The 25,578-nt window shown below is 32.5% G+C and overlaps 3 protein-coding genes across 5 annotated transcripts; 2 read left to right on the plus strand and 1 right to left on the minus strand.

The window, feature by feature from the left end:
• Positions 1-2,879: 2,879 nt before the first annotated feature.
• LOC102627702 (PHD finger-like domain-containing protein 5A) lies at positions 2,880-4,140 on the minus strand. The gene is made up of 2 exons (XM_015533281.3): positions 3,991-4,140; positions 2,880-3,497 (listed from the first exon to the last, which is right to left on the minus strand). The coding sequence occupies exon 2, from the start codon at positions 3,450-3,452 to the stop codon at positions 3,120-3,122; it is 333 nt and encodes a 110-aa protein (XP_015388767.1). The 5' UTR covers positions 3,453-3,497; positions 3,991-4,140; the 3' UTR covers positions 2,880-3,119.
• Positions 4,141-7,193: 3,053 nt separating this feature from the next.
• LOC102627989 (gibberellin 2-beta-dioxygenase 8) lies at positions 7,194-12,150 on the plus strand. Its single transcript, XM_006488485.4, has 3 exons — positions 7,194-7,878; positions 11,053-11,374; positions 11,699-12,150. Exons 1-3 carry the CDS (start codon positions 7,298-7,300, stop codon positions 11,927-11,929), a joined length of 1,134 nt encoding a protein of 377 aa, XP_006488548.2. The 5' UTR covers positions 7,194-7,297; the 3' UTR covers positions 11,930-12,150.
• Positions 11,703-24,612, plus strand: LOC102623682 (uncharacterized). 3 transcript variants are annotated; one of them, XM_015533394.3, is made up of 13 exons: positions 11,703-11,820; positions 16,614-16,790; positions 17,266-19,767; positions 19,920-20,049; positions 20,144-20,232; positions 21,020-21,252; positions 21,781-21,867; positions 22,000-22,099; positions 22,631-22,832; positions 22,904-23,063; positions 23,794-23,851; positions 23,935-24,148; positions 24,258-24,612. In XM_015533394.3, the coding sequence occupies exons 2-12, from the start codon at positions 16,704-16,706 to the stop codon at positions 24,133-24,135; spliced, it is 3,849 nt and encodes a 1,282-aa protein (XP_015388880.2). In that variant the 5' UTR covers positions 11,703-11,820; positions 16,614-16,703; the 3' UTR covers positions 24,136-24,148; positions 24,258-24,612. The 3 variants fall into 3 exon arrangements, with proteins under 3 accessions (XP_015388880.2, XP_006488690.2, XP_052288086.1); XM_006488627.4 differs by having other exon boundaries at positions 23,935-24,612; XM_052432126.1 differs by lacking the exons at positions 23,935-24,148; positions 24,258-24,612 and having other exon boundaries at positions 23,741-23,851.
• The last annotated feature ends 966 nt before the right edge of the window (positions 24,613-25,578 follow it).

Here is a 25,578-nt window from a genome sequence, read left to right on the forward strand (position 1 = left end):
TATTTAGGACATTCGGGCCATTTGGTCCGGGACGGTATTTTGAGTGGTTTGGGATTGGCCCAATTTTTTCTCCTATTTTTACTACTTGAGACCGGACCAGGATTGTCAAATCCGGACCATCCTAGATCATTGCCATCTCTAAACTTAACTAATTATAATAAAATAGGGTCTGGATGGTGGAGTCTAATTGTCATTTAAAATAATTTTAAGATTCCGATTGTTCTTCAATAATAAAAATCTGGATTGCCTCTTATATATGCTATTGGCAAAATAATACGTAAGAACTTACAATTATGAGTGCTTTTAAATTTAAAGAGATTTGTTTTTGCTTTCTACCTGAACTTTGATCTCTACCATCAAAAGTCAGAAACTCTTGACTTTTTTATCACTACAGCTTTGTCCATGATTGTGATGCTTGCCAAACACTAAACACACGGTGGATAAATGATCATTTTACTTTGATATCGACTTTCAAGCATGTTGTTTCCTTTTTGGGTAATGGGTTCATCGTATATAGGGGTGTTAAGCCATTGGGAGTCAAAAATAATTATTGTTTAAAGAGTAATTTAGGAAATTTTAATCCCACCCAAAATCTTACAAGTAAAAAATATCAAATAAATAATAAACAGAAAAATAGATAGAGAATAAAATCAATCACGGAAAACTTATATCCTGGAAAAAAATCACTGCCGCCAAGGATGATGAAAGAAAAATTTATTATGTGAAAAATTATTACAATCATTTTAGTATTCTTCTCACGCACAAAATTTCAATAACGCTCAATTTTTCAATGAATCTACTGTTTCTCTCGCATTAAAAATTGTCTATTTGTAGGAGAAGTATTTCTTTTCTTATATTTGTTGTACTTCTTCTTAAATAAGTCAGATTCCAAAAAAAAAAAATTTATTTCTTAAATAGGAATCCTAATAAATTAAAAAATATTATAAGAAATCTTTATTGAAAAATAAACATATTTCCTAAGAGTGATTAAAGAGCCATTAGCTCACACGATGAGCAGTAATATTGTCATAAAAATATACGTGACAGAAGAAAGAACGTGAAATTACATTATTAAACCCCGCACCTGGCATCGATCAATCAGTTTGGTCAAATAATTTCTTTAAAGGACATAATTATTCTCAATTAAGGTGTTTGTCATTTCATTAGTTATTTTTTAAGTTTTATTTCTTAATTACATGCATGTTGCGTATTATCTATAATCCAAAAACAAAGACCTTGTGCTGAAATCTTAGTCTAATTAAACAAGGGTTATGTAGGACGTGAGTATGGTTTGGTTAATGTGGCATAACGTTTGCATACGGTATCAGTTTATTCGTACGCCACTTAAAAGTTTTTGAAGAGTTTTACAAAACCCATATCTAGATTTTTTTTTTCCTTCCTTTTATCCCCTCACACTTCATGTGTTTCAGTCATTTTGGCCACAACGTTTATCTTCTTCTTGTTGGATCTATTTGTCACATATTATGGACTGACATAAATATTTTTATTATTTTTTATGTTTTATCGAATTAATACGTGATTAATGTCAAATATTAATGAATAATTCCGATGGACTCATTTATTAAGTTATCAAATAGTATGTTAATTAGTCCAATTTTATCATACCCTATATAGTAATATTTTAGCTTATAATGGGATAGGCAACTTTGTACTAACCTATGAAAGATCTATACACTCAATCATAATATTTGAGTGACTTCAGTCTATTGGGAGTTCATTGTTCACAAATCTAGAGTAAGAGTACAATGCACCTCTCTCTCACTTTCTTTGGCGATTGAGTGTATGTGCAATGCATGAGGAGCTTGATTTGCAGTTGAGATCGAAGCTAAAATTGCTACAAATCAGAAGAAGAAAACACTTGATTCACGGGCAAGAAGCAAGCTGAACAGCAAGCCTTGAATTTATGGCCAATCAAAGTGAATCTGAAATTTTTGCCTAATGCATGTGTTTACTTGGAAATGCAAGATCAAAGGTCGATTTCAGCACTTCTGTCATTCTGTTCCAATTGCTCGTTTTAAGTATTAAGTGTTTGGTCTTCTTCAACCTTTCTTTCAAGTCGACCTTTCAATTCACATTCTCGATGGCCTTTGCCAAAGATTTTTTTAGGGGGGAAAAAAAAAAAACCGTCGGTAGGAGCCTGGAGTGGAGTCTGTACGTTGCAAGTTACTGTTGGCTCCATTCTAAATTGCAATGATCATGACTCGGGACCGAAACCATTTAAGTTTGTCAACTTGCTTATTTGTCGTGGACACCATTTTGTAATATGATGATTAGCTACCAAAAGCAACATTTAGATCACAGAACAGACGCTATGTATGCCATCAGCAATAAATTTTCTATAAACTAATCATCCGGTGACTGAAAGGCCGGGGTTTGTCAGTTCTAGTTTTGCACCATATTTAGTGACTGATACATTCCATAATGGAATTGTTTTCCTGTATCAGAGTCAAAACTAATTTGAAGTCTCCCTCAACCCACCAAATATGCTGCTGCCTTTCACGGAAGGCTAGGACTAGAAGCACTATCTTAGTGCAGTGCTTTCACTAGAGTGAATTGTTACACTGTTTCGCCTTTGATGGCACTTGGCTTGTTCGAGTACCATGAATATGCATTATGCAATCGCAATCATATGACTTCACAAGCCTCCAAAAGTGTCAAATAAACAGGGGTTTTGGCGTTTTACCCATCACAATCGACATGCAACCAACCTACTCTTGAACTAAGTCATCAAATTTCCTTAATAGCAAAATAAGATTGACCGTGGCCAAACAAAGTACACATAACCATCAACTGATCCACTACTGAGATCACTCATGCTTATTAAACTGAAAACCAAGTCCTAATAGAAACAAATGAGGTTACTTAAGCAGAAGTTTCCATTACAGATATGTTCAAATACAATCCGAACCCATTAGAATATAAGCAGGTGCTTCAGTAATGAATAGAGGTTAAGATAATAAGTCACTCTAATGACTCGTGGTTACAGATGCCACACATCTTAGTTCCAACTTCAAACACCTCAAAATCCATCATCGTCAAGAATTGTATATAATGGTAGATAAAATGCTCTTGCTACAAAAACAATTAGCGGGCTATCATCATCTTTTCTTAAAACCATATTTCTTACGTTCGTAAAACAGGTCCGTTTTCGCACTGCCCAAATTGACAATTTTTGGACAACCATCCCTGTCCTTCTCTTGCTGTGTGCACTCTTTGCAGTAGTATGCATCAGAGATTCCCACCCCTCCACAGATGACACATCGACCCTGGAAGGAACCATAATTGCATTCATCACAGACTCGCACAAGGGTGCAAGGACGCACATAGGAATCACAAATCACACACTTCCCATCACATTTCTCGCAGAGCCTTCCAATGGCTATCCCTGGTTGCTTCCTGCACATGATCAAATCAGGATGATGCTTGGCCATGGTTTCTACGACAAAAAGCTGGTAGCTCCTATAAGTTCTTAGGACCTGCAGATATATCCACAATCAACAATGTTATGCTCACCAAATACCCAAACTTAAGACGCAAAACGAGAGAGGGGGCTAAATTTATCAGAATTTTGATTCTATCTTGGAAAACAGCAAAAACCGATCACTAATTACGAAATTAAGCAGAAAAAATCAAACATTAGTAAAACAAACAGAACAGAACAAGATTATGTTCTTGTGGGCTTAAAAGCATTTTCAGGTCCCAACTCCACACCTATTAACTAATTAAGACCAATTGTTTACTAAACAAATATGATCTAACTAATCAACTCCCACGCAATAACAAAATTACAAAACGTTTTAGGAACCAAAAGCTAAGTTTTATACTATTCTTTTATTGTTCTCCGCATCCTCAGCAGCAAAGGTATTACTTTAAATCAATCTACAAACAATTAATTAAAAACCCAAAATCTCACAAACAAAGGAAAATGAAACAGAAGATTAACGCCAACAGGGTTTACTGGATACTAACCTGCACAGAAGACTCGAAGTCCAGATGCTAACGTCCGCTTGCTTGGAGAAGAAAATGTTGAGATTGCTTCGAATCAGCAAAGAGAGGGTTTTGTAATATGTTGAAAAGAGCATTTTAGGGCTTATCATAAAAAAAAAAAAAGGTCATTTTTAGCGAACCCCCCAAAGGAAACTACTTTTAACACCGTACCCCAAAATCTTTTTCCTTATACCACCGCGCACCCAAATCGGCAAATTCTACCGTTAGCTTTAACGTTTGAGGGCATTCATGGTATTTCAGGTATTAGATTGAGAAAAATTTCAAAACTACACATATTTTCTTTTGTTCTTTTTTGGATCGCTTCTTCTCTTTATTCACGTAAAGCAACAAAATCCCAATTTGTTGCCGCCTCCTCTGCCATCACAATGGTTGTCAACGGTGAAGCTATAAGCTACCGCAATCTCTGTCATCACTAACAAAAACAACCAACAGTGTGATTGAGTAAACTTTGAAATTTAGATCGACCTCTATAAGTTCGAGTTCTATCAAACACCTTTCTCTTTATAAATACATACTTTTATATATAGAAAGTAACTATTTGAACTCACTAAATTCTTCTCTACACCTATTTTAAAAGATAAATTTATTACTAAAAAATTTTAAAATTTAAAATTATCCTTTAGTAATATATTTTTCTCTCTACTTTACAATTGTGTATTCTCTCTCTACTCTCTATTTTACAAACTAAACACTCAATTTTGCCTTCTTTTGGATTTATTTTTTTGGTTTTTTTTAGTATATCATGATCTCTATTTTATACTTTCTATATATAAGAATTTTTTTTCTTGATTTTCATCAGCTTTTATGTTTGGCATAAATTAATTTCTATATTTAGTGACTTTCATGGCTGATAAAAATTTGTTAATTTTCATTTTCAAATGACAGATTTTGTTTCTCTTAGTTAGTGATATCAATTATTTATAGGTAAAAGAATATATCTAAATGAATTAATGAGAATTTGTGAAATTGAGAAGAGAAAAAGAAGAAAAGGGTAATCAAATAAATTTTTAAAAATTATTTATATAATAAAATTCTTAATTAAAAAGAGGGCATGGAAAGGAAATTAGTGGGTTCAAATAGTCCTGCTTTTATATATATTAGGATGCGAGTTGATTTTTCTTCCACTAATTTATGAATATTGCTATTATTCTTTTAAATTTTATAATTCTTTCATACTAATTTATGGGTGAAGTTATTATTCTTCTAAATTTCTAAAAAATTGATAAATATTAAATCAATTTTATTGTATCTCATAATAATAATAATCATCCTCAACTTATAAATAATAGCCCCCACACATAGAATCATATTTTGTGAGTTTGCATGGTAATTTTGATAATTGACTTCTCTCCTACTAATTTGTGGATGAAGTTATTATTCTTTTAAATTTTTTATTTCTCTCTAACTAGTTTGTGGGTGGGTTATTATTCTTCTTAATTTATAAGAACTTTGTGATTTTGTATGATCTTCGGTAGTTTGAACTACGCAGCGAATTCCAAAAAAGGAAAAAGCAAATGCTGGGCATTGCGGACATTTCATTAAATTTGAACCAAGCTCAGTTAACTTGACGGCAAAAATAAACAGAATGGTCGCGCGCGGCGAGATAATGAAAAACTATTGGGGGCACCTTGGTATTTGTCGTTTCTTTTGGGCGTTATCTAAAAATTACCCAAGAAAGGGCGAGTTTTAGGGCGGTGTTAAGCTCGAAATCGAGAACACTCCAGATATGGACATTGGGCTTGTAAACTTGGCCCCATCAATTTAGGATTTAGTTGGGTCAAGCTGGGCCCTAGCCCAACGTTAAATATTTGTTTAAACATCTGATCAGCGTGGAGTTGACCAAATATTTTTTACGAGTACATTTTTCATTTTTAACTTCTTCCCTCCATCAATTTTTGGCTAAAACTGTATTTGATCAAAGATTTTAATACTATGTATCATGTTTTCGAAATGTTTAACAATTTTTAGACATTGTGGGTACTAACCAGTTCAATCGACGAGGTGATCATAAATGAGTTTAACACCTTAGTCACTTGAATTTGAGTAATAGTATGAGCTAATGAAATTATTTTTCATAAAAGCAATTAGAATAACTAACTATATTTGTCCAATTCTTTGTATTTATTTCAAATATTTTTTTATTAAAAAAAAAAAGATATGAAAACTAACAGTATTTTCGCAGTTCTTTGTACATATTCTTTAGTTTTAAAAAAATGTCTGCTCAATAACTTAATTTCTCAACTTTGGCTCAAAACTTTTATGATTTTTGAATTTAGTGGCTGCTAGTATCCATGGCAGTATGCAATTGAATGGTAATAGCTAGGAAGATACAGTGGTGGAGAGGTACCATAGAGGACCTTTTTTTTCTTTTTTCTTTTTAGTTATTATTAGAGATGTGTTGTTACTAATCACTCATTATTGATTTATAATTCTCTTATGATATAAGTTTCTCTATAATAAATTTTAAGTTTTTATTTAAGTAGTGATTATACGATAAGAAAATAAAAATAATTAAATCTTAACTACACGTTATTCTAAATATAAAAATGACACCAAAATCTTAGAAAGTTGAAAAGAGGATCTTAACTTCTTATTATCAAGGCGCCAATTGATCTACATCTCATAGTCGTCACTTACCACATGGCGATTACAATCACCAACACCGTGAGCTAGCACCATATCAACGTACTAATTAATAATTCCTTAAAAACTTTAACATGTCATATATATTACTAAGAGAAATTCTATAATATGTTAGAAATACTATGTTAGTCGTATAACAAACAATGATGTTGTAACTTATGTACATTTATTTTGAAAAATTACTATGTAAGTGATGATTATATATATCGTATATAATAATTGATTGTATTATCTCTAATATATTATAGAATTCCTCCTATTACTGATCGATCAATTAATGAAGACCTCTTTGCTTGTAACAATTAATAAATGAATATATATAAAAAATAAAATAAAAATTATATGGTGGAGATATCCTCCTTTTATTAAAATGAGGTACACACTAAAATATAAAATTTTCTATTAATGGCATGTCGAATTATATATATATATATATATATATGTATAATTTCAGCGCTACAGGCGCTTGTCGGTTGTATTAATTATTATAGCATGTAGCTGGTTAATAATTCTCAGTACGGGACCTGAAAACCAAGTTTTATTTTGTAGGAAACATCCAACTCCTCCACACCCATGGAATGCCATACACAATACACATGAAGTAAATAGAGACACGTGTCAACATATGAATAAAAACGGACATAGGCCCTCAACAAGTCTTCTATTTATACACACCCACACAAACACGCTCTCTACGATTTGTCTCTCCGAAAACAAGAACAAGTTTGGAAAGCAAAAGAAAATGCCTAATCTAGAATCTTACCCACCTGTATTTCGCCGGAAACACAACGATTTTGATCCGGATGAATCTGTACAAGATTTCCAAGAATGTTATCATTCAGATCCTGTGCCAAGCCTCGATCTTGGGAGCCTAAACCTGGAGAAGCTTGGAGATGCATGCAGAAATTGGGGACTCTTTCGCTTGGTCAGCCATGGGATTCCTGAAACTCTAATGAGCCAACTTCGGAGCCAAGCCAATAATCTGTTTTCTTTTTCATTTGAAACCAAGCAGAGGCTGTTCACTAATAAACCTGCTGCTGTCTCTTACTTCTGGGGTACGCCGGCTCTTACTCCATCCGGGGCTGCCCTAGCTAGAGCTCCCCAAAGTATCAACTGGGTTGAGGGATTCAATGTTCCTCTCACTCAACTCTCTGATCGTAATCAGTACTTTCAAGGTCAACAAGACCCCTTGTTTGATTCTTTCAGGTACAGTTTTCACTTCATTAATTTCTTCTTGTCCTTTCTGGTGTCATCATTTGCTTCTCGTGGGTATTTTACATTTATTTATTTAGATTGTTTTTTCTTATTTGCCTTATTCTTTGGTCAGCAATTAACCATGATCGTATGGTCAATGATAATCATATCCTGAATGTTTGCGCTAATGCATAGTCCGGTTCAGGGGCGGCTCAGCCCTTTGTCAGACTTAGGGTTTTAATTAGATCTTTTTTAAAATTTAAAATTAAATATATGTATTAACTTTACTATAAAAGTTAATTATTTAAGATCATTTTTTTTTTACATTTTCATGATGTAAAATTATTAATTAATTAATCTTTTTAAATTTTGCTAACATATCTTTCTCAAATGATAACAAAATGTAGTCTGTCTTAAATAAAATTTTGACAATCTAATTTTGAAAAATTTCTTTTTACAAAAGTATTATTGACAATATTTTTAAAACAACTTCCTATGAACAAAGCACACAATTATTTTAAAGAAATAAAAACAACACCCAATGAACATAAAAATATTTTTCACAAAGAAATGAGACAACTAATTAACAAAGTAATTAAGCGAAGAATATAAAGATAAAACCTAAAAATTTGAGATGAAATCATAAATTAATTTTAATTGTTTTAAGTTTTAAGCATTAACCAATGAACATAAAAAAGAAGAAAAAGTAAACAACTGATTTTTTTTTATAAAAAATTATTACCATACTAAAAACAGCAACCGATATAAACAAGCATACAATTATTGTAAAAATTAAAAACAATACCTGATGAATACAATAATATTTTCACAAAGAAATACGATAGACAAATAGTAAAACTAATTAGGAATAGAGTAGAAAGTTAGAACTTTAAGTTTTGATATGAAATCAAAAATTAAATTTGATGATTTGAGACTTTAAGCAATAAGCCGCTAATTCTTTCTCTAAAAATGATTTATTCTGTCATTGTTTTAAGAGAAAATATTGTTAACAGATAAGTTCACAAATGATTTTTTTTTTTTTTTAAGAAAAGAGGTTTAAAATGAATAAGTAATGTTTTAATTGAAATTTATTAATTTAACGTTACACAGAGATTTTATAGGGATTAAAACTATTAATTCTAAGACTTTGCAGGGATTTTGATAATTTATGTTGCAGAAGATAATTACAAAGCAATAATAAAATAAAAATTAATAAATACATAATCATGATTGAGCTAGTTACAAGTTAGAAATTTATATCTTTTTAAATATAAAATAATAGATTTAACATAAATATGGAGCCTTAAACTATGAGGGACCCTAGGCAACCCCTAACTTGCCTAAGGAAAGAGCCGCTTTTGGTTTCATTTAACTTTAAAAGAACGCATCCACATACCTACTTTAATTTATTAGTATTTTTTGTTTATTTTAGAAAAATGGAACATACCTATATATTTTATTTTTTAAATCTAAATGATATTGAGTGTTTGTTTGGAATTGCTTTTGGGTCCTTTTAAATTGAGAGATTCAAAAGTAATTTTGAAAATTTTAAAGCTATTTTTATTGTTCAGTGATTTTTTTTTTAAAGTTACTATATCCTACAATAGATTTCTAAAAAAGAGGAAGATGAAACTTTTTAAAATCTAATTTTGAGAACCGGTTTTATATTTAATGCAATTTCATATATATTCTTACATGTATTATAAAAATTCAAAATTATCTTTATTCAAGAAGAAAATAAAATTATTAAATTTAAAGAGATTATTATTATCATCAATTATATTTAGATAATAAAATAAAAAATAAAACTAATAAAAAATATTTATTTTAGTTTTCAATTATATACACAATAAAAAAAATAGTATACATACATCACTATAATGTATAAATCAATTCATTCAATATTATATTCGTTTCAGTCATTTATATTTTTGTAATAATTTAACAGTAAAATATATTAAACATGTATGATTACTTTTAAAACTCACAATACTTAAAAAAAATAAATTTTACTAAACATTTCACTGATTCTCTACCCAATTAATTATTTTAACAACACACATATAATTATTATTATGTTAATAACTCCAATATTAGCAAACTTATGTTAAGATCCATTTCTTGAAACGAGTAACTCGTTGCTGCACATGTGACATTGACTTTAACCGTATAGCAGCTTAATTGAGAAGAATTTGTGTGTCTATTTTTTCAAATATAGGGGACCTGCCAATGGGTTACTGGAAACGAAATAAATGTCCTTTTCTTCCCATTATTATAATAATAATAATAATAATAATAATAATAATACATGTGGCAAATACCATCTGCTTTTGATAGGATTGTCTAGAATCTAGATCTTGCTTTTGAATATAAAAAATATTTTGCAGGGTCACCTTCAACAACCCTTTTAGCGGCGGCTAAAAGCTATTGTGACGAAATAATACAGCCAGTGAGTGGATGTGTTTGGTAGCTAGTTGTCACTCATAGGTTGGTCGGACAAAATTTTATATGGAAGATTGTTAATCACGTAGTGCAAGTCCATCACCTGCTTGCTTAATTATTGCACAAGTAGCCACATGACAAAGCGTTTGCATGCCTTTTCATCAGTGGAATACAAATCTATATTTTTAGTACAGCTAGTAGATTCTTGGCTGACACTATCATTTAACCAAAAGAAAATCTTGCTTTTACATTTTTCAAAATTATTTTCATTAACTGTTAGTTGAGCGATCCAAATCACGATCATAACAAGAACCTAAATATTTTAGTAATTTAATGTCACGCAGAACTGCCTAATCCTAAATTCTTGTTTTGTTATGTGTGTTAGTATGAACCTCCACAACGAAGAAGGATTTTGCATGAATTTGGATTCAATTCTGATCTTTTTTTGTGCTTTTACTTTTTTTTTTATAATATATATTTTCTCACACGTATACTTATAACACTGAACAATTCAGATTTATTCATTATGTATATATTGTTATCTAATAGCGCTATTAATTATATAGTTTTGCTAAAAACTCAACGTAAAAATTATTAGATTAGCATAATTGAATTCAAATCAGCCGACTCCGCGTGGTGCTTGCCATCTTATGAAATTATCATTTTGAATGATGCAATTCATTAATTAGCTAGTTCTTTTTACTGAACAATAGTTGGGTGTTTGTTTTGATCTTTTACCTGCAGACTTTCGTTGGAGGAATACGGGAAGCATATGTCTAGAATCGCTAGAACAATATTTGAAGCAATGGTAAGGAACCTTCATTTGGATTCAACACAATCTCATTCTGATCTCTCAGAATCAACTGGGCTTGTACGGGTTTATCGCTACCCAAAATTCTCAAAAGCCGATGAAGCATTGGGCATGGAGGTGCACACAGACAGTTCTGTGCTGTCCATACTCAATGAAGATCAGGTTGGCGGACTTGAAGTTTTCAAAGACGATAAATGGCTCCTTGTTCAACCAATTCCTGGCTCACTCATAGTCAATCTTGGAGACATGATGCAGGTCAATTTATTAAATGCTTATTACCTTCTTTGATTTATCATATGTATGTATATATATATATATATATATAAATGTTCTAATCCGGAATTTTAAAGTGCAGAAAAGTTCAGAAAAATGTATGAACCATGCAATTTAAGTGTTTTTAAGTCTTAAACGTGGGTTTTAAAGTTTTTCTAAACTTTTCCCGCACTTTAAAATCTCGGACCAGAAAACTACTATATATAAATATGTGTGTGTAGATTATGTATATTTGGCATTTGCATTCAAGAGTTGACGATGATAAAAAGTGTGATAATTAATTAACATGCAAATATATTAATTTAGGCTATAAGCAATGATGAGTATATGAGCGTGATGCATAGAGTGAAGGTGAACAAGAACGAGGAGAGACACTCCGTTTGCTACTTTGTATTCCCGGGAGAAGGCAGTGTGATTCGAAGCTCCAGGTACAAGCCTTTTACTTACTCTGATTTTCAAGCACGAGTTCAACATGATATAAAGACTCTGGGTTTTAAAGTTGGCCTTCAAAGGTTCAAGATCTCTGAGGATGCTTGAAATTAATTTGCTATTTATATTATTATTATTATTATTGATTAACCGGAATCTTTGAGTATCAAATTGGGAGATTCAAAGTCACCCGGAGAAGCTTTAAAGATTCGGAGGATATAGGGAAAAGGCATATTAATATCTCAAGAGAGATATCTTATGATTAATACTTTCGATTCAGTTGACTTAAAAAAAAAAAGAATGGAAAGTTTATCTAGTTTCCTTAATCATTTTTGTCTTGCAGAGATATCTTATGATTAATGGTTAGGTTCGGTTGACTTAAAAAAAGAAAAAGAAAAAAAAAGGAATGGAAAGTTTATCTAGTTTCCTTGATCATTTTTGTCTTGCATATAAATAACCTTATTAAATTATATTGTATCGTTTTTTTTTTTTGTCACAAATGATAAGCAATGGGTAATAATTAAATATTGAAAAGTTTCAAGTTTTTAGGGAAAGATTAGGAGGTCAAAATTATTATTTAAAAATCATAATTATTACATATTATCAATTTTTGTTTTATAATTTTAATTTTTATTCACAATAATTGTGACTTAAAAATCACAACATTTCAATAATAGACACGAGTTAAGATTAATAAAGTGTTTTCAAACCCGAGATTGCCACTTTCTCTTTTATTGAAATTATAATATACCACTTACCCTTCAATATTTTTGTAATATCCCAATTTCCACCATCATTAAAAACTATGGGTAAAAAAACAAAGTATGAATTGCATTTATTATAATATCAAACACAGTTTTTTAGATGGAAAAATTTCACGACAAAATTTGGAATGCTCACAATTACTTAATTGATACAAAAATTTTATACCCAAACATTTGAAATGTTTCATGTTTTTATATTCATGAGATTTGGGACGGAAATTTTTTACGAAAAGGGGAAAAAAATGCTTTACGAAACAAATTCAAAAATCTTTGCAATGAATAGAAATGCTTTTCATGTTTTGCATCCACGAAATTAGAAAAATAAAGATATAAACGTTTAATATACGTGCAATTTTCATTATTTCACATGTCATGGGAATGAACCAAAACCGAAACAGTGGAAAGTAAATGAAAAACAAAAGAATTCCAGGAAACTATCTATATATATATATAAAGTTGGGACTTGAGGAGGTGATGTGGCATCACCATTTCTCATCATTTCATATTCTCTATTATCTAATAAATTGGTTGAAATTAAAAAATAATTACATTACAAAATATTAAAAAAATAATTATTAGATTATAAATGATTACATGTCTTTTCCTCTTTCTATTTAAATTCAACAATATATAACCATTAATAATAATTAATTATAAGTCTTGAAACATTCATTTATTTTATTATGCAAACAATTAAATTTTAGTGGCTTAAAATACATCAATTAATTAATATAAGAAGGAAGGTTCCTTCATCTTCCCTAAAAAATGTCATTAGAGCCTAATTTTAATATCATAATCCCATATTTAATTATGCAACCTTTTGTTTAATGCCTTTTGGCTTCTTTAAACTCTATAAATATTAAGTAGTTAAGATTTGTGGCATTATTATTTCTCATCTTTTTATATTCTCTATTATCTAATATATTGGTTGAGATTAAAAAATAATTACATTACAAAATATTAAAAATAGAAAATAATTAATAGATTACAAAAGATTACATGTCTCTTCCTCTTTCTATTTAAATTCAACAATATGTAACTATTAATAATAAATTAATTATAAGTTTTGAAACATTCATTTATTTTATTAAGCCAACAACTAAATTTTAGTGGTTTAAAATACATTAACTAATTAATATAGAAAGGAAGGTTCCTTCATCTTCCCTCACCAATGCCATTAGGACCTAATTTTAATGTCATAATCCTATATTTAATTATGCAATTTTTTATTTAGTGTCTTTTGGCTTCTTCTAACTCTATAAATATTAAACATTTAAGATTTGTTATGTTTGGTTTTTTTTTATTATTTAACCAACATCCTCTTTAGAAATGTTGTTGTGTTTTTATTTTTTGACTTATTTAAATTTTTAGTATTGTGTGCGTCATGCAGTACTCTTTTCTTCATGAGTTAAATAATGATAAAAATAGTTGGATGATAAGGGTTAGGCTTTGTAAGAGGTGGAAGTCTGTTAATACCAAGAAAAATAGAGAGTTGATTAGTGTGAACATGATTTTTATTGATGAAAAGGTTGTGTACACTTTTTTTTTTTTTTGATTACATGAGACTATTGCTCAGATTACAACTCATATTACATGAGAATATAACTGATATGTACAAATCAGACAATAACTGGGACCAACATACATCAAAGCTAATGGAGCGCTGCCCAGATTTTAACCCTCTCAAATATTCGAGGGATGTCTACTCCTCGCACTGGGGCAAGGAAGCAGATTGTCTTCACTCAATTTTATTTGAGGAAGGAAACACCCCCACATGCATTGTGGGGGTTCGAACTGCTGCTCTCCAAGTTGGAGAGCAGCAGCTCTCACCACTCGGCCAAAGGCCGAGTGGCTTTGTGTACACTTAACTATACACATTAATATATTTTTTTTAATGTTAACAAAAAAATAATTAACTTTAATAAATAACATTAGTTTTATAAGGTTGCGTCATCTTCAAAAAAAAAAAATTCATATTTTTTATCAGTTTTATCGAGTGCAAAGTAATAAAAAAGAAAATAATAAATTCTTTTTTTAAAACCGCACGAAGTGCGGTTTTATTTCCTAGTATATATATATATATGAGAGAGCACAAATTCCCTCATCTAAAATTTGAATTTTTTATTTATTCTCAAAAGAGATAATTTTAGAATACAATTTCTCATTGCTTCAAATCGGAACAAATTTTAAATCAACTAATCATCATGATCAAGAGATAGATAATTAGACAAATGTTCAACCACATTAGCGTGTAAAGTGTTATATACAGTGAATTAAAATTAAAAAAATTTAGTAATAATTAAGATAGATACTAATAATTTATTAATGTGTGACCGTTGACTTAATTGGAGACAAATTACCAATCGAGATATAGAAAAATTTCAATTTTCCATTTTCGATCTGCTTTTATGTGTAGAAAATTTTCAATTTTACAACATCACTATTTCCTCAAATGATTGGTTGATTCATGTCCAATACACGCCCTAGGATGGATGCGGCAGCATTCGATCCAACTCTCCACGAAAGCTAAATTTTAAATTAATTTTTGTAACAGAACTTATCCTTCGTAAACTATGCCAGTATAAGTAGAAAAAGAGAAGAAAACAAAAGCAATCTGAGCCATCCGTGCTGCAGGGCCCATAAAGTATTAACGGTCCAGATTCAATAGCGAGAGATTGAGAGTTTAAGCGTTCAGTTCAGAGGTACAAGTTGACTCTACTCCTTACTTGGTGTCAAAGTATGGTTTCTATCACCTAGGCCGATAATATTTTACCTTTTTTCAACTAAGGACAGTTTATCCATTTCTGTTTAATTAGGTCCCTGACTACTAAAAAATCTAAAGAGAGTGAAATACCTTTCATTATAATTTATTAGTTTTACGGAAACTTATTTCCAGTGGCTACAAATGTTGCGGCCCACAATTTAATTTTGGCAATTTAGGGCTGGTCATTGGATCGAATTCTAATCAATCTAATCTAGAATAAATATGATTCTATCGAATTTGAATTGAATTCTAAATATGATTGGATTGAAATTTTATAATTATATAATTATATCATATTTGACTCGGGTTGATTGGATTGCATATATAAAATAAAATTTAAAAAAAATTATGAAGATATAATTAGTAAAACAATAAAATAAAGCTAATTGCAATTGCACTATCCTCTATTAAATAAACCTCTCAAACTTTATAAATTCGCCTAACTGCACCTGTGAGTGTTGGCAACATCCAACACAACGGCCCTACGTGAAAACCTACTATTAAGCTACACCATCTCAGATGACAATAGTCACAAGCAAGCCTATCATTACGTCTAAGCCATCAATACCCCATGTTGCACGCGAGCTTAGTCTGAAGACGCTACGTCTTCACCACATGCATAGTGGTGAACCCACAAAGTTTGAAATGTTTCTTTTCATAGTTCAATATTTGTTAGTTCGTTATTGTGGTTAATTTTGTTACAATCGTTATTGTAGTCATAGGAGCTTTTTTCTTTTTTGTTTATCACATATAGAATATAAATTATAGAAGCTAATGATTTTGTTTAGTTGTTTGGAACAATTGTTATATGTTAATTGCATCTTCTATAGTGTTATGATACTTGTGCAGGTTATTATAAAGAAGAAAACTCATCAAAAGTTGAATTCAATCTAAACAAATTTAAAATTTAAATTGACTTTAACTTTTTTTCAGCCCAAATTTAAAGTTTAAATTGACTTCAGACTTTTTTTTTTCAATCTAAAAGTAAATTAGATTGATCTCAATATGATTTTACCCATCCTTAACTAAAGGACCAAATACCCCTTATTATAATTTTACGTAAACTACTTTCCGGTGGCCACAAATTGTGTGGCCCGCAAATCGAATTTGGTAATCAAGAAGGACATAGGACCTATTTGTCATAATTAAATGAAATGTGGAAAACGTGAGAAACGAAAAACAATGGGTACCTTATTGATAATTTCCCACCAAAGTATCTGAAGAGAGTATATGTCACCTGCTTATATTCTCCCAAATTTGTCAGAATTTTTCGTTTCTTCCTCTCGTGTTTCCTGGCGTTCCGAAAAAATTGCCATCTCTAAACGTAACACACTACTCAAATTTTTGTTCTTTAATGGCGTTCGAGCAAGACTTTGTTAGGAAACGAAAGCGCAAAAAGCGTTGCGGTCAAAGGAAACTTCCTGTTGGTGAAAGAGTGGAGGTAAAGCTAAACGCCCCCCATCAATCATCAATGCAATGTCGTTTTGTATATTTGATGTGGGTTTATTTTAGTGTCTGTGTTTGAGTTTTGTGATTTCGAAAATTGTTGTCGGTTTGATTTTGTCTACGTTGTATTGTTACTCTGTTTTGCATGGCTTGATTTTTAATTTTTTTTTAACAGCCTTTTGGTTCTTTCTATTGTTTCTCTTGTTTTGTTTTGATTTAACCTAATTTATTATTACTTTCTTTCGGTGGCTGCTATAAATTATACTTGCCTTTCATGCATGGCTTAATAAAAAAAGTTTGAAAATTTAACACACATGTTTCTTAAATAAATTTCTGTTCTAGCTTAGTCGTGTTACAGTTTATGGTGTTTATTTTGCCACGTGAAAATTTAAGTCTGTGTTTTTCTAATCCCATTCATTGAATAGACATTTGCACTTGATTTCCTAATATGTTTAATTGGGATTTTGTAGGTGAGGAGTGATGAAGATGGGTTTTTGGGCTCATGGCACGCAGGAACAGTCATTGCAAGTAGCAGTGACTGCCGTACTGTTAAATATGATCATCTCCTTACTGATGCTGGAGATGATAATCTTGTCGATATTGTGTGTGTTTCGTCAATTATAAACAGCAGTACTTTTGCCGATGTAACTCAGAGTCATAGTCGTGGACACATACGGCCATTGCCACCTCCAGTCAAGTTTGGCAAATGCAGCCTTCCTTTTGGACTCTGTGTGGATGTGTACTACAATGAGGCTTGGTGGGAAGGTGTGATTTTTGATCTTGAAGATGGTTCTGCAGAGAGGAGGATTTTCTTCCCAGATTTGGGAGATGAAATGACAGTTGGAATTGACTCATTAAGGATCACTCAGGATTGGGATGAATTCAAAGAGACTTGGCATCATCGGGGTACCTGGTTGTTTCTGGAGTTGATTGAGGAACATGAACGGAACTCATACCTTGCTGTGTCTGTGAAGCAAATTTGGTATGATTTGAGGGAGAAGAAGGGCTATAAGAAGCTTAAGGACTGGACTTCTTCTGTGAGAGCATTGTGGAATGAGTTGATTTGGGAGGTGATTTATGATAATATTAAAATTGTCGTAGATAGTTTTCTGGTGGCGGCGGGCATTCCACAGTCCTCTGAACAAGAAGTCCAGCCAATATTGGAGTTCTACAGATCTGCAACTAATGTTACAGAAGATCCTCCAATAGAATCGGCTGATTCTCTTGCTGTTGTTCCTGTTGAGAACCTGGGGAATTCCAATGAAATGAATCTGAACTATACTAGCTTGCAATCTGTTCAAGAGAAGTTTGACCAAGATAAACTAGTATCCATTTCAGAGGATGATGGGCCAAATAAGAATCTTTTGACTGAATCAGATAGAACTTGTAATGATAAATCTGTATCCCAGGTTTTCCCGGTGCTAACTTCTATTCGAGGGGGAAACTCTGGTGTCATTTGTGTAATCAGTCACAATGGTGAACAATCTTCTATTAGCAAGACCGTAAGTATCATTGGGGAGTATAGAAGTTCAAAACACAGGAAAAAAGGTTGGAAGTGGCTACCTTCCAGTCCAGACATAGTTCCTGGAGCTGAGTTTTGTCCAGATGCTATTACCAAATATGCAAAAATTGGTAAGAATAATTATACCGAAAGTTTAATATTGAGTGTTAAGAAGCATTTGAAACATCAAAACTGGAAACTTGAATGTACAAGGGATGAAAAAGGAACCCTTAGACAGCGTTACATATCACCTGATGGGAAGTGTTACCATTCTCTTCGCCAGGTCTGTTTGGATTTAACAGAAACCACAGTAAAGATCCCAACTCCTGATGATTTGGATGCTTCTTGTCCTGAGCAGCCAGAGGATGACCAGGATATTGATTATCGCCCACCAGCTATGAATTCTCCTAGCACTGAATTGCTTGTTATCAAACCTGAATATAACCCTCAAGCTGTGGTGGACTGGTACATGGTGGGAGTAGATGAGAGTAGAAAGTTCGACCTTAAAAAATCAGATATGGTACTAAAAGCAAGGCAGCATCTATCTGCTATCGGGTGGGTATTTAAATACAAGATTGGACCAAATGCAAAGCGTAATTTGTACCACTTTTCACCAGAAGGGAAGAGTTATTTTTCACTTCGGTCAGCCTGCAGAGCATGTTTAAATGGAGTAAAAGGTTCTGAAAGTAGTGCTTCTACTTGTAAAACTATGGAGAACCTTATTTCGAGTGACAATGCTGAAGATCACTTCGCTAGTGCGAAACAATCTTATGCTGTAAATGCAATTGGATTCAACAAAAGTGTAATACCATCATATGCTGTGTCCAAAAATTTATCCCCAGGATCTTGTATGCCAAAGAAAATCAAACTGAAGATGAAGAGGAAAAATAATTCCTCTTGCTTGGTTCAGATGCAGGCCAATTCACATGGTACAGGCCTCCCGATCAAGTTAGGAGATGGCATGGAAGATACTCACCATATGTATGTTCTTCGATCAAGAAAAAAAGCGAAGCAGTTGGATATTCCTAGTTTCCCAAACCACAATCCTCGAACTGTGTTATCTTGGTTGATAGATAACAATATCATTTTGCCTAGGGCTAAAGTAACTTACTGCAGTAGAAAGAAACGACGTCCAAAGGCAGAAGGGCGGATAACTCGTGATGGAATCAAGTGTAAATGTTGTGGCAAGGTATATACTCTTAGTGGCTTTGAAGATCATGCAGGCAGTACTTACTGCAACCCAGCTAGCCATATTTTTTTGCAAGATGGAAGATCTCTGTTGGATTGCCAGCTGCAAGTATTGAAAAATGGTAATATAAGAAATTTCACTGGAGAACCGCATAATAGGTTGAAGGGCAACCTTCTTCAAGGCGAGAATGACTACAAATGTTCAGTTTGTCACTTTGGCGGTGAACTTCTGTTATGTGATCGATGCCCATCCTCATTCCATCGAAATTGTGTTGGTTTAGAGGTAGCTGAGTTTTTTAATTCTCAGTTCCAGTCTATCAAATTTTCTTTTTCTTCTTATTCTTATTCATCCTCTTCATAACTATTTCTTGCGGTTATGTGATTGAAATATTTCGGGTCTTGGTGTTTGACTAATTCTCTTTTGTGCTTCAACAGGACGTTCCAGATGGAGACTGGTTTTGCCCATCCTGTTGCTGCAGTATTTGTGGAAATAGCAATTCTAGAGAAGAGGTCGGAGATGTTGTGGATGGAAGTGTTCTCATTTGTCACCAGTGCGAGCTTAAATGTACGTCTACTTTTTATTTATTTATTTTTTTCTATGGTACACCAAAATGCACATATGAGGTTCTTCTAACACAGTCCTCATCTCTATGATATAGATCACAGAAAGTGCCTACAGAATGGAGCAACAGATAAGTTAAAAACTCATGCTAAAGAAACATGGTTTTGCAGCAAGAAGTGTGAAGAGGTATTTCAATCTTGTCTTTGCTTCTGGTTGTTTTTTTTTCCAGAAGAATTAAAATTTCTTTTACGTCGATTATAATTTATAAACAGGTGTTCCTTTTTCGCTACCTACAGTTTATAGTTGCATGTTCTTTTATCCTCTTCTTTTTCTTCGTTCTTTCCCAGAATTACTGTGGTTAATCTTTAAATGAAATTAGATGATCTTAAATGAACTTTGTGTAATTTCCTTTTTAAAATATCTGCATTATTTTATGAGGAAATAATTCTTTCTCCTCTTTTTTGATTCTGTTTTTGCTGGCATGTGAAGCTTTATGTGGTCAGATCTTAAGAATGAAGCTACTAATTTGATGTGGAAAATGGGTGTAGCTTTCTTTTACTTCACAGGAAAGATTTTCTCAATGGACTAAAGTTATGTGTATGAGATGTCTATAGATTAACTTTCCACTCTGTTTCAAAGTGAATATTTTATCATCCAACTTGGGGTTTGACCAAATAAATGTTATGAGACCTATAATAAATTTCAAACATTTGTTGAGAGCTTCTGTTGATGGTCAGTTTAATTGTATGCAGTTGGGGATTAACAACCAGTATTACATATGGGACTTCAAAATTTAGGACTTAACTTCAAAATTTAGGAATTAAATATCAAATGTTAAAAGTTTTTTCATTGCACCAGTATCTGATGCTAACTCTGTAAAATGCATATGAACGTAATTAAATGCATTTGATTATTTTGTCCCATAAGATTTTATATTCTGAAATTGTTGCTTCTATTGTGTCCTCTTTTGTAGATATTTTTGGGCCTCCAGAGGCTTCTAGGAAAACCAATTCCAATAGGTGTTCCCAATCTAACTTGGACACTGGTAAAGTTTTCGCAACATGATACTTGTAAGCTTGACGCTACTGATATTCAGACATTGAGTAAGCTGAATATTGCTCATCGTGTGATGCACGAGTGTTTCGAGCCAGTTCATGAACCTTACTCAAGTGGAGATCTTGCTGAAGATGTTTTATTTAGTAGATGGTGAGTGATTCTTATTTACACTATCTTAACATTCCATTTATAAGGGTTGAACATTGTTAGTTTTGTCGATGCACATTGAAGTACTCTAAAATATTTTTCACTCTAACTGCCCTTTTGGCACCTAGCGTTTGATGATCCTAAAATCACCAAAACTAACCTTAAGAGAGTTTTATCTATCTTATACCGTATTTTGTTTCTAAGAGTTAATGCGTAAAAGGAAAATGGAAATTTTCATTAACTCAAGAGAACTGGTGCTTTCAATGATTTCAAATGCTGAATAAGGAATGTCATGGTTTTTTGGTGAACAAGTTTAGTTATAAGCAATTTTGGGCATCCTTTGGCTTTACGTCTTGATTGGGTTTAAATTGTAGGTTGTAATTGAACTTATCATATGTGGTTCACTAAATAATAGTTATTAGTGATTCAAACATAAATTATGAGCATTCAGGTCCTTGGCCTGTTAATTGTTTAATTGTAGATATCAGGATTTAACAGGTTCAAGCTCAATCCTTATCCAAATACTTTCAGGTCACTGCTTAACCGTTTGAACTTCCAAGGGTTCTACACAGTTCTTTTGGAGAGAAACGAGGAGTTGGTAACTGTTGCAACTGTCAGGTAGACTTCTTAGAATCTGGAAACCGTACAGGGGATTACATAAAATTATTTGTTTATTTATTTTTTTTGGCAATTGGGCTACGTCAAATAATGGTAATCTAAATAATCTAAAACATCATTTGCCTGTTGAAGGATCTTTGGAGAAAAAGCAGCAGAAATACCCCTTGTTGGTACAAGGTTCCAGTATCGTCGGCTAGGAATGTGTCGCATTTTGATGAATGAGCTTGAAAAGGTAAATCTTTTCTGTTGCATGTGTGTGCCAGAAACTTTTTTGTTGTTTTTTTAAGCATGCTTTATTTGTTGATGTACACAGCATTAGATATGTTTGCTTTTGCCTTCAAACTGAGCGTAATAAACCATTTTGAAGGTCAAGACCCAAATATTTAGCAATGGTGTGGAAGCTGTGTTCATGGGTCTTAAGACTTTTGTGTTCCACTGATATCTTATGTTCAAGTAATTTTATCATGATTCATATTAATGCGAATCAAGTGTGGTCAAATTACTATTCATGATAGATACCCAACATGAACATGCGACGAGCAAAAGAGCTATTGAAATTCAATAATTGTCTCATAGTGAATGGAATTCATGCATTAGTATTGTCATTGTCTGAGTTGTTTTCTTCTGAAACAGCCCTTGTGGTGTGGGTGGGTATAGTTATGGTTCCTAAGTGAAGCAGGCAAGAATGTTTTTGTTTGTTCCCTTTTAATAGATTGACTCATTCTTGCCATATTCTCGCTGTCTTGTTTGGATTTTTCTTCAGAGGCTCATGGAATTAGGAGTCGAGAAGCTGATTTTGCCCGCCATTCCTACTGTGTTAAAGACATGGACAACTTCTTTTGGCTTTAAAAGGATGACGGCTCCTGAAAGAGTACAACTTGTTGATTATACTTTTCTGAATTTCCCAGATACTACTATGTGCCTGAAACTTTTACAACCTTCAGCAGAATTGAAGATCTCAAGAGGTATGTTTGGTGTCCTGGCAGTACAACATGAAGGGAAGTAATTAAATATATCACCATCCTTCCTTGTACAGATTTTCTTACATGGCAATTTAGAGGATCTCAACCTGGACTTGAAAGTAATGTATGTGAAAATGGTGATAACATTGATCTTGCTGGGTCCAGTACTGTCTCTGAAGTATCCCAAGCAGAGCAAACTGAAGAGAGTGAGACTGTTGAACAAAGGCTAGCTGAGTATGTCTCTCTTTCTCTTCATCTAATAAGATAATGGAAAAGCATATCAAGGATTATTTAGTTGTAGTCTTTTAAAGGTTATTACTATGCCACTACTTACCATCATGAGTTGTATTTCTATTTTTCAAAAAACCCTTATTAGAAGCTTCACGGGGAATCAAGCCGCTTATTGGAGCTTGATGCAGGGCTATGGTCTTAAATTTATTTAAGATTCAACAATAATGTATCCAACTGACACAACCAAGTTTTCTTTTTGTATTTTACTGTAGCTAAAATGCCTTACTACTGGTTTTATGAATCTTTCTTGTTAACCTTTGTATTTTTACACTGAGAGTTTGTTTGTCATTAAGGTGGAGAAAAATCCAGTGTAAATATTATGGAACCAGTTCAAATTGCCAACTCTACACAGGGTCATAGAAATAGACCGAAAAAGCATTGGCGGAAACATGGAATTCTTTCTTAATAGACAAATTTTTATTACATATGTATTCCTCCGCATATTTCTTTGAGTTTTGCCCCAAGATCAAGATGGAATTCCATTATCGTGTCAAAGTTTTTTTATATTTGGACTTGCATCTATTTGATAAGATAGAATTAACTTTCTCCTGTTTATTGGAGCGTGCTTTATACTGCATTTCTTGTTCAAAATTAGCAAACTTTTCTTTCTTCCTGCTCAGAATTTCTGTATATGGAGATGGATAACTTTATTGATCATCATGGTTTTTGCCAGTGTTGCGATGAAGAATTACGTTACTGGTAATGAAAGCTCGGTTCATCCGATTGTCATGGTAATGAAAATGTGTGTTTTGTCTTTTTCAATTTTCCGCCAAATCCCTTGACAAACAAGATTTGATATGTTTCTTCACCATAGGTGAAACGGCCAACCTGTCCTAGAAGCAAGCCTCAACAAACTAAAATCACTCCAGAGTGCTCAGTTGTGGATGCTGATTTTAACAAGATATGCATGAGTAGAGGGAGCGATGTTGCCAATTGCTACAAGCGGAGAAAAATCTCAGCCAGTGGGAACCGAGTCTTTGTTCCTCTTTCCAGACTAAATAAGCGGCCACTGTGATAAGGAAGATAAGGTACCAAAGATGATATGAACCTAGAAGATCAATCAAAAGTAGTTGTTTAGACCCAATAATAGGACATAAAATTTTTGCCTGATAAAGACATTCAGTTTTTCTCCTGCAGAATTTCCATGCAACCGAGAGAGTTTCTCAAAGTCGGGTCACACTCTTTATGTATAGTTTATTTGTTCAGCATATTCATTTAGGCCATTTTGAGTTTCATTTTGTTGCACAGATAACCAGAAATGGAGTGTAGAGTGGCCACGGGTTTGGGATCATAGTAAAAGTTACCATTTTTTATGATGATATTGAGTCCTCCCTTGAGGACGTTTGTCTTTTGATAAAATTCAGGCCAATAATTCTTTTAACTCTTTGTTCCAAGAGTTGCATGTTCAATTAATAGCATTACAACGGAATGTCACATGTTATGATGTGCAGTACTGTCACACAACGTTATCTGATTTATCCTTCTTCTTTTTTCTTTAAGGGAAGATATCTAATTTATCATCTACCATTTATTCTAGTTTTATAAAATTCTAGACCAAAGCAGAGCAAGAAGAAAACAGACCATTCAAATTCAATGCAGACAATTGAGCGGGTAGCAGTTGTATCAGATAGGCTGATTGGATAAAATGCCCACAGATTAACGCTTCGTTGGCTCCCCATATCACTTGTTCCTCACTGAGGACCCATTTTACCTCTTCCTTTATAAACGCGGGACTTAGGGTTTATTATGCAACATGGATATTGGATAATCCCTCCATACTTAAAACTCTTGTTACAATAATTTCTCGGATATCTTGACAATGCAGTGTTGTTTGTTCGGTAATGTCTCAGGCAATGCTCTGATATCGGAATGGGTCTCAATTGTAACTAATGCTCTTAATAATACTTAAATAAGAACTAAATTGGATTTCAAGCTCTAGAAAGTTGTGAGCTAAATAAGGATCAGGAGAGAATCCTGATATGATATCCTCTTGAGTAAAAATATATGTGATGATTGATAGTTAATAAATAAAGAAGATAAAGAAGTTAAATTCTATTCATACACTACCACTTAAAAACACGTGGTATAAGATCTTTAAAAATTCATGAGAGCTCAGATAAGAAGAGAATCTTTTTCCACTAAATAATTGTGTGGTGAGTGAAGGAAGATTTATTTTGAAACACAAGAAATATTGGATTATGTAAAATGTACCCACAAGATAAAGTTAATCAGTGATCACATGATGTGGTTAGATTTCATTTATTTTGTGCTTGCTTGCATAAACTAAGCGGTTGAATTTTTTGAACTTTTTGTCATAAAGTTGGAAATCGCATGTACAATCATATGATTCATATCCCCATCACTTGTCATATACAGTTTCTTAAATTTCGCGGTTTTGCTTTTTGGGTCAAGTGATTAATTGAGAAGAAATACTGTACTCTTTTCTTTTCTTGTTTTT

This window comes from Citrus sinensis, chromosome 8 (genome assembly GCF_022201045.2).
Source record: "Citrus sinensis cultivar Valencia sweet orange chromosome 8, DVS_A1.0, whole genome shotgun sequence".
NCBI classification, from domain to species: domain Eukaryota; kingdom Viridiplantae; phylum Streptophyta; class Magnoliopsida; order Sapindales; family Rutaceae; genus Citrus; species Citrus sinensis.